General features: G+C 43.0%; 1 protein-coding gene across 1 annotated transcript in view; it reads left to right on the top strand.

Annotated features, from left to right (window-relative positions):
- Nucleotides 1-9479, top strand: part of WFDC8 (WAP four-disulfide core domain 8) — a 28090-nt gene that overhangs the window by 15835 nt on the left and 2776 nt on the right. The window contains exons 2-4 of the mRNA XM_024238986.2: nt 1361-1470; nt 4593-4733; nt 7715-7882. Of these exons, the coding sequence (XP_024094754.1) occupies nt 1361-1470; nt 4593-4733; nt 7715-7882 (419 nt within the window). The remainder of the gene's footprint in view (nt 1-1360; nt 1471-4592; nt 4734-7714; nt 7883-9479) is intronic.

The raw sequence follows: 9479 nt of genomic DNA, 5'->3' as shown, positions 1-9479 counted from the left end.
ATTTACAAGCCACTTGTCATGCTTTACAAAAATAGTTCAAGTAATTCTCATGTCTGTGAGGTAGGTGTTATTATTGTTTCCTTTATGACAAACTGAGGCTCAGTGAGGTGAAGTGACTGAACCCAGGCCACACAGCCGATAAGTGGTGGATTCAGGATGTGAACTCAGGTCTAACTCTGAATGCTACATTTCCTACCACTCCATACCACTTCATTAAATCTTCACGCTGTCTCATCTTAATCCTCACAATGACGACAAAGCTTCCAGGTTGACTGTATTATTCCCATTTTCCAGATGAGGAAACTGAGGATCCAAGATATGCTGTTATAAGGGATTGAGCGAGGCCCAAAATCAAGATCACTATGTTTGGGGTCATAATTTCCATGACCAAAGAGTACAGGCACTATTGTAAAATTTGAAGAGGATACAAGATTAGAACTCCCCCAACAAAAAAGTTTGGGGAGATAAATTGTCACAAGTCTTTACTTTTAGGCAGCCACATGGTATGGCTTCAGGAACTCTGGAAGATACTCTGTTCCAAGATACCTTCATAGCTTTTTCAGTATCGGAAGTTCCACCAATACAGATATTTTGGCATAAAGATGTTTTCTCTGTCCTTGCTTCTTCTTTCTCCCTCTACCCACCTCTTGCATTTTTGGAATGCATGCACTCTAAGAGTTAATACAGTAAAGGATTATTAGTTTTTCACACCTTAAAATAAAAAATACATAAGGATCATGAAGACACATATAGGAAATGGGGGCTTGAGTAGGCGGGGGAAGCTCATCTGTTCATCTGGTTGTCTGGGAGTATCATAAGATCCTAGGCTTGGATAGTAACAGAAGGAATAAAAGGAATTTCTTTGTTAACCCAAGGTCATCTGAGATCGTTCTTGCTTCTGGTGCACCAAGATCCAGTAGAGCGTGCCCAGGCCCTCTGGGAAATCTCATACCATCCATTTCTGTCATCAGTGGAGCAAAGAAAAGATGCTCACTAGTGTCTGGGGTTGCCCCTGGAGTGACTGTGGGCAAACCAGCTCTGCAACTGTTCCAAACAAATCCTTGTGATCATTCAAGTGTGGCCTCTTACCCAGGAACAAGACAATAGGCAAGCATCTGTGTAGCACAAAGTACAGCACCATGGCAGGGTATGGGGATTGGTCAGGATCCTGAAACGGAATGTCTTAGACGCACCCTAACTCACCATCTGACCTCAGATAGACCCCTTCCCCATGCTGGTGTCAGTCTTCTTACCTGTGAACTAAAGGGACCTGGTGGATCATCTCTCAGGTTCCTCTGCACACACTTTGTGTCTCTCTCTGGTTTGTGCTTAACTCCCACCTCTCTTCTCATCCATACAGGCACCTTCCTCTCCATAGCCCCACCTTCTCCTGGAGGAATGTAGCTTTCCTGCTGCTTCTCTCCCTTGCTTTGGAGTGGACTTCTGCATTGCTGACCAAGAAGATCAAACGTGAGTTCAAAAAAGCTGTAGCCATTCTTCCTTAGAAAGCATTCTTGGGGATGAGGGTTAGACATGAGGCCAGTGCCAGTGTCAGATGAGGCCCCCTCTGCTGTGGATTTGGGGCCACAGAAAGCTACCCCTGCTCACCACCCTGGCCCTCCACAAACTTTCCTTACTTGCTCCCCCCAAATTATTTCCCTAACTTTTCCATATTTTTATATATGGAAGGAGACTATATGTGTAGTTTGCATCTACTGGGGATGCTCCCCAGAGATCTGGTCTCATTTGTCTTATGATATCACTCAACACATACTTCTTGGGTGATCACATTCATTCCCACTGCGCGCGCGCACACACACACACACACACACACACACACACACACACACACACACACCGTTTAATTTTTTGTTTAATTAATGAGTCACTAGGCATGAGCCTGAGGGGAGAGCACCAGTGAGGAGGCTGCTGCAGTAGTTGAGAAGAGACAAGGGGTGAGATCAGGTGCTGATCTGAGGGAGTGGTAGTAAAGAGAAGCAGGAGACAGGGTTTGGAGGGAGGTTTAGGAGACAGAATTGACCCAAGTCCATGACTGATGGGATACTGGGGTGGCAGAGAGGAAGGAGGGAATCTCTAGATTCTAATAACAGACTGGACCTGTTGATGCCAAATGTCAAGATGCGGAATAGAAAGTAAGGTAGTGCTTGGGCATAAGGAGATAATAGTTCTGTTTTAAATATGTTGGAACAGAGGTGGTTCTGAGATGCCCAGATGGTGTTTTTCCCAGGCAGGTCAAAATAAAAGTCTTTAGTTTGGAATTGAGGATGAGTCTGGAGGAAGAGATGAGAATCATTGTTGGGATCGTGGGAATGAGTGGGATTACCCAGGAAGTATGTGTCAAGTAATGTCAGAAGATAGCTGAGACCAGATCTCTGGGAAGCATCCCCAGTAGATGCAGAGAAACCCGTGAGGTGTGCTTATACACACAAGTAAGTGGTTAAGAAGAGCCGACAAGAAAGGGAGGAGGGTTTTTATTAATAAGTGAGAGTTCAAGCTGACAATGGGGAAAGGAGCTACAACGACTCAAACCCAGTTTGATTTGCCGAACTCTGTCCCTGACTAAACCTAGAACAATGGTTCCCAAGCAACAGCCTACCTCCTGGTGCCCACTGCCTGCTTTAGGATCACCTGGGGTTCTTTTTAAAAAGTGGAGTCCCAAGGATGCACTTTCTAGAGATTCTGATTCAGCCTAGAGTCTATATTTTCTGAAAGATGCATAGATGATTTTGATGTACACTCCAAATTAGGAACCACATACTCTTCTTAGCTTCAGTCCATTCCTGGAGGGGTCATTAATGACAAGAAGTATTGTTGGAAAGTACTCAAAGTCTCAGCGGCCAGTCCTCAGTGAGGATGTGGGACTCCTGAAGTGAGTCCTGGATTGTAAGTCCCAGACTTGTCCCTAATGCACTGTATTATCCAATCTGACCTCATTTCTTTTAATCTATGAAATCAGAAGTTTGGTACCAATGATAAATAGAGTTCTTTCCATTCCAAAGTTCTACAGTTCCAAGACTCAGTAGTATCTGAAAGGATCATGCCTCTCTGGCCAGATTCCACTGGAGGGATGCTCAGTTTAGAATCATGGAGACACATTAAGCGCTGTATGAGCCATCCTTTGCTACGTAACAAACTATCTGTGGGTCAGAAGTCTGGCATTGTGCTTCTGGGTTCTTTGCTCCGGGTCTTACCAGGCTGAGATTGAAATGTCAGCCAGGGCTGTAGTTCTCATTTGGGATGCAGGGTCTTCTCCCAAGCTCCCTGGTTGTAGCAGAATCGTTTCCTTGGAGTTGTAGGACTGAGGCTCCTTTACTGGCTGTTACTTCTAGATGTCACCCTCATGCCTTGGCACTTGGCCTCAACCATCTTCAAAGCTACGAATAGCATGTTGGATCCTTCTCATCATTTGAATCTCTCTCATCAATCCTTCTCTACCAACCAGAAGAAAACTCTGCTTTTCAAGGACCTAATTGACTAGGTCTGGGCCAGAGATTAGACCTTAAAATTAGAGATAATCTCTAATCTTAAAGTCAACTAACTTGGGTCTTTAATTTTTCTGCAAAATCCCTTCACAGCATTGCCTATCTTAGTGTTTGATTCAATAATCAGAGGATGGGAATCTTGAGGGTGCAACTTTAGATTCTACCTACCACAAGTACTGAAATCAGGAAGCCATGTTTAGCCTCAAAAAGGAAGGAAGCATGGCCATACCACCCTGAAAATGCCTGATATTGTCTGATCTCAAAAGGTAAGCAGGATCAGACCTGGTTAGTACATGGATGGGAGACTGACTGGAAACACTGGGTGCTGTAGTTTTTTTCCCCTTGCCTCTTCTAGTTTTTAGTAAAAAAATAAATAAATAAAAATAAAAGGTAGAAAGCAACTCCACATCTGCCGACGTCTTACCCCAGGCATTATAGACATCCCCACGTTTAACTCTTATAATCAGCCTGTAAGGCAGGAATTGTAATTCTCATTTTAAAGATGGAAAATATAACTCAGATGGAGGGAAATACTTTCCCAAGATTATTTAGTTGGTTAGTGTTGGAGCCAGGCTCCCGAGCCAGATCTGCCTGACTACAATGCTTCTTCCACTCCACCGTTTCTTACTCTTTAGAGGTAAATCAAAAATCACACAACTGAGTTCAGATTGGTCTTCAGTTTACCAGGAGTCAAGGGTCAAATCATGATTTCCATGATGTTCCCACCTGTCTTTACTAATTTCTTTTATCAACTGGAGACAAAGGAATTAAGCATTAAAATATTAGGCTTCAAGAAGAGAGAAAATCTTTTGAATTTAGGGAAAGGGCCTTGGTCCCTTCCTAACCCCTTGTCCTGGAATCCAACATGCTTCTCCTTCAGTTCTTGTTGGACACAAATTCCTGATTCAGATCCATTTGAATGAATCTGAGTGCTGAGAAACAGAACTAGCCCCTGAATATAAGCAGAGCAAGAACTAAGAATTGAAGGTAGAGGACAGGGCCAAGAGAATTTCACTACACACCTTTGCCATAAGAGAAAAAGAGCTGAAATTCCGAATGAATGTGAGTTTGGACATTTCTTTCTTGCAGACAAACCAGGGTTATGTCCCAAAGAGAGGCTCACCTGTACCACAGAACTTCCAGACTCATGCAACACAGATTTTGACTGCAAGGAATACCTGAAGTGCTGCTTTTTTGCCTGTCAGAAGAAGTGCATGGATCCCTTTCAAGGTAGCGATGTCCAGGCTGAGGACAGAGGTTCCCCACTTCTTGCTCTGTCCAAAACTGGCTGAGGGATTCCCTTGGATGGCAGGACAAGGACCCAGGGCCTGTGCTCTTCTCATTCTCTTATTCAATGCCTAACCCTCAAGTACAAGTCATAAGTCTAGGCATGGTGACCATCAACCACCATAATATTGATGCTGGTCTTCTTGGGTCCAACACTTAATCATTCACAAACAACTAATACTTGTTGCATGCGCACTCTGTTCAAGAGACTATTATGGCGCTGTGACAAAATGAAACCTCAGTCAGCTTAAATGCTGGCATTGTTTTTCAGACTCTTTGATCTTCAAGGAAGTTTTCTGGTAACTCAATGTATTGGGCATCTATCTAATATGTGCGGGGAACTGTGTGTTTTTTAAAAAGATTCATTTATTCACTCACTCATACATTTATTCATTCAACAAATATCTGTTGTTAATGCCCTTTGAACAAAGACCACCAGAATACACCTGTAGTTGAACAAATTGGGTTTATTACTCATTGAAGTGAGGGAAAAGATTCACCCTAGACAAGTATGAGGCATTTCAGTAAGAAGCTGGTAGAAAGAATCTATTATAGGATTTGGGCTTTGATTGGGTAATTCGGGGGAGGGTCTAAAGAAGTGAGAGTTTGCTCTAGATTGGGTGCTGTTAGAAAGTGGGGGCAATTCTACGACTGGCTATCCCAGGAATCTTAACAATACAGAATGCAGAATAGACTGAGGATAAAGCTGTGATTGATTGGTAGAGAAGCATAAGTCACTCATGTTAGCTTAGAAGGGGGCGGGTGTTTGGTATTTTGCAGGTTTCACGGTGATCTTGTTTTTGTCTCACTTCATCATGATCTCAGAGTGACATTGTTTGATACAGATGTTCTAGGAGATTTTTTAAATGTCCAACAGAATCCATGTGGCTTAGCTGGGAGTGTCAGATCAGTTTTCAGACAACAGGGGCTGTCTCTTCCTTGGTATTTCATTCCTTCTAGGTACTAGGCACTTTGTTAGGCACTTTGGATGCAAAAGTAATTGAGGTTTTGGACCGTGAATTTTAAATCATTATAACTAAGCTCAAACACATCTTTATTGGCTGGGCACGGTGGCTCACACCTGTAATCCCAGCACTTTGGGAGGCCAAGGCTGGTGGATCACCTGATGTCAGGAGTTCGAGACCAGCCTGACCAACACGGTGAAACCCTGTCTCTACTAAAAATACAAAAATTAGCTGGGCATGTTGGCGGGTGCCTGTAATCCCAGCTACTCAGGAGGCTGAGGCAGGAGAATTGCTTGAACTCGGGAGGCAGAGGTTGCAGTGAGCTGAGAGCGTACCATTGCACTGCGGCCTGGGTGACACAGCGAGACTCCTTCTCAAAAAACAAAACAAAAGAAAACAAAACAAAACACATCTTTATTAATCAAAATAGGAACCATTACAATCAACACATTTTTGCCAAAGAGAAATAAGTTTGTTTATTGCTGTAGCATACAAATCCATGCTTCAGGATTTGACGAACTCTTGGAAAGCATTTTCTGCATTGTGTTGTTTGTGGATGTGTTTTCCCTGCAAAAAGTTGTTGAGATGCTTGAAGAAGTGGTAGTCGGTTGGCGAGAGGTCAGGTGAACATGGTGGATGAAGCAAAACTTTGTAGCCCAATTCATCCAACTTTTGTGCTGGTTGTGTGACGTGTGGTTGGGCGTTGTGGCGGAGAAGAATTGGCCCTTTCGGTTGATCAATTGGCCCTTTCTGTTGACCAATGCTGGCTGCAGGCACTGCAATTTTCAGTGCATCTCACGGATTTGCTGAGCATACTTCTCAGATGTAATGGTTTTGCCAGGATTCAGAAAGTTATAGTGGATCAGACCAGCAGCAGACCACCAAACAGTGACCATGACCTTTTTTTGGTGCAAGTTTGGCTTTGGGAAGTGTTTTTGAGCTTCTTCTCAGTCCAGCCACTGAGCTGGTCATCATTGGTTGTCGTGTAAAATCCACTTTTCATTGCATGTCACAATATGATTGAGAAATAGTTTGTTGTTGTTGCATAGAATAAGAGATGACCCTTCAAAACAATATTTTTTTTAAATTTTTGCTCAGCTCATGAAGCACCCACCTATCGAGCTTTTTCACCTTTCCAATTTGCTTCAAATGCTGAATGACCATAGAATGGTTGACGTTGAGTTCTTCGGCAACTTCTTGTGTAGTTGTAAGAGGATCAACTTTGATGATTGCTCTCAATTGGTCATTGTCAACTTGCAATGGCCAGCCACTATGCTCCTCATCTTCGAAACCCTCGTCTCCTTTGCAAAACTTCTTGAACCACCACTGCACTGTATATTTCTTAGCAGTTCCCGGGCTAAATGTGTTGTTGATGTTGCAAGTTGTCTCTGCTGCTTTACGACCCATTTTCAACTCAAATAAGAAAATCACTCGAATTTGCTTTTGGTCTAACATAATTTATACAGTCTAAAATAAATATAAAATAAACAGCAAATAATAAGTCATTAGCAAAAGTACAGGAAGCAAGAAATGTGCATTAAAATGATGTATGATATAACCACATTTATTTAAGAATGTATTCTAATATCAAATGGCAAATTTCAACAATGCAAAAGCCACAATTACTTTTGCATCAACCTAATAGTTGCTGAACAAGTCTTGTCCTACCAAAGCTCAGGACAGTGGAGAAGACAGATCAGCTCCAAAGTACAAGATTCTTATATGCACCTTGTAATATCTTTGCAAGGAAGGAGTGATGCTCAGAGTTGCCATACAACGTAGACTATTAGTAGTAGAACTGGGACCAGAACCTATCCCTTTTTTTTTTTTTTTTTACCTGCCATGGCTCCTTTTATGACTTGGGTGATTACACCAGGAGTTATGACAAATGCTAGGGAACTGACCCTGTTCTTTTATCTCTACTCTTCATATCCTTCTTTCCTTGCTTCCTGACCTCAGAACCCTGCATGCTACCTGTGAGACATGGAAAGTGTAATCATGATGCACAGCGCTGGCATTTTGACTTTAAAAATTACCGCTGCACACCCTTCAAATACAGGGGCTGCGAAGGGAACGCCAACAACTTCTTAAGTGAGGATGCCTGCAAAACGGCCTGCATGTTAATTGGTGAGACCTGTATCCTGGAAATCTGAGGGTCTAGTTTAACTAGAAATAGTATACCAATGAGGTTATAGGCTCAGGATTTGAGGTTAAAGTTCCTTGGTTCAAGACTTAGCTCTGTCATTCACTGGCTGGGAGGTCTTGGGCCAGTTGCCTGCCTTTATAAGCTTCAGTTTCCTTGTCTATAGAATGAGGTTAATAATAGTATTTACCTAATGGAGTGGCTCTGCCAAAAAAGGAGATAGTGTATAGAAAATGTTAATAGATCTTGGCCAATGCGACCTGAAAGCCAGGTGTGTCCCCTTGGAAGAAGGTGTTTCCTCATCATAGTAACCTGTTGAGCATCATACTGAAGATTTGTTTAAGAATGAAGTGTTGACAGGCCAGCTCTGGAATCCCATGGAGTAAGTGTCCATGGGACACTCACTCTCAGAGGTATTATCAGGTTGCCTCTGAGTCTTAACCTAAATTTCCCACAAACCAACCCAAGCCCATTTCCCTGGCCTCTTCTTCCTGATGGCTCCTGGGAGAGGAGACAAGGGTCTTGTCCACAGTATCATGATTCCTTAGAGCTTCCCATGAAGGGAAGCTTGTGGTCCTAGTTTCAAGTCAGGTCCCAGGATTGCCTTGGCCATTCAGGCCCATGGGTCCACGGAATTAAAATTCCACCTCTACTCCTGACCAACTGTGGGTCCTTAGGCAACTAATTTTACCTCTCTGACTCTGTTCTCTCATCTGTAAAGTGGTAGTGATGGTACATTTTTCAGCTTGCCTCACAGAATCTGAGGTCGAAATTGAAACGCTGCCTCATAAATCACACAGTGTTGCATTGTAAAGATCACTGGTCACCATCTCAATTGTTACCATTTAGTGAACCCCCACCATGGGACCACCACTATATCAAGTCTTTGCATTTTAAATCACATATAATCCTGCCAACAACTCAATGAGCTGTTTGCTGTGACTCCAGAATTACAGAAGAGGGAACTGAAATTCAAAGAAATGAAGAAAACAGCAAGTGGGAAAAGTCAGATTTTAATTCAGGTCATTTGACTCTAAGTTTGGTAGGACACTGTCTCCCAACATTGCTGGTGATGATCATTTTACTAAGGAATAAATCCACAGCCTTCACCTTCACCCCACTCTACTCTCCACTATCTGCTCTACATCTCCACCTGGACCTCACAAATGTCTCATGTTGAACTTGCTTAAACAGAACCTCGGGCCAGGCACAGTAGCTTACACCTGTAATCCCAGCACTTTGGGAGGCTGAGGCAAGAGGATCACTTGAGCCCAGGAGTTTGAGACTAGCCTAGGCAGCATAGTGAGACCCAATTTCTACAAACAACAACAACAAAACAAAAAAACAAAAACACGACAACAAAAAAACAGGCATGGTGTCATGAGCCTGTGGTCCCAGCTACTCAGGAGGCTGGGAAGATCACTTGAGGAGGTGTTCCCACCTCCTCAAAGATCACTTGAGCTGGGGAAGTTGAGGTTTAGTTGGGTGACAGTGGGAAACCCTGGCTCAAAAAAAGAAAAATAAGCTAAACATAAACATAAACCAGTACCTCTTACCATCACTCCCCTAACGCAAACCTGT

This window comes from Pongo abelii, chromosome 21 (assembly GCF_028885655.2).
Source record: "Pongo abelii isolate AG06213 chromosome 21, NHGRI_mPonAbe1-v2.0_pri, whole genome shotgun sequence".
Taxonomy (NCBI): domain Eukaryota; kingdom Metazoa; phylum Chordata; class Mammalia; order Primates; family Hominidae; genus Pongo; species Pongo abelii.
Note: the sequence above shows the minus strand (reverse complement) of the source record. Positions and strands in the feature narration are given on the sequence as shown.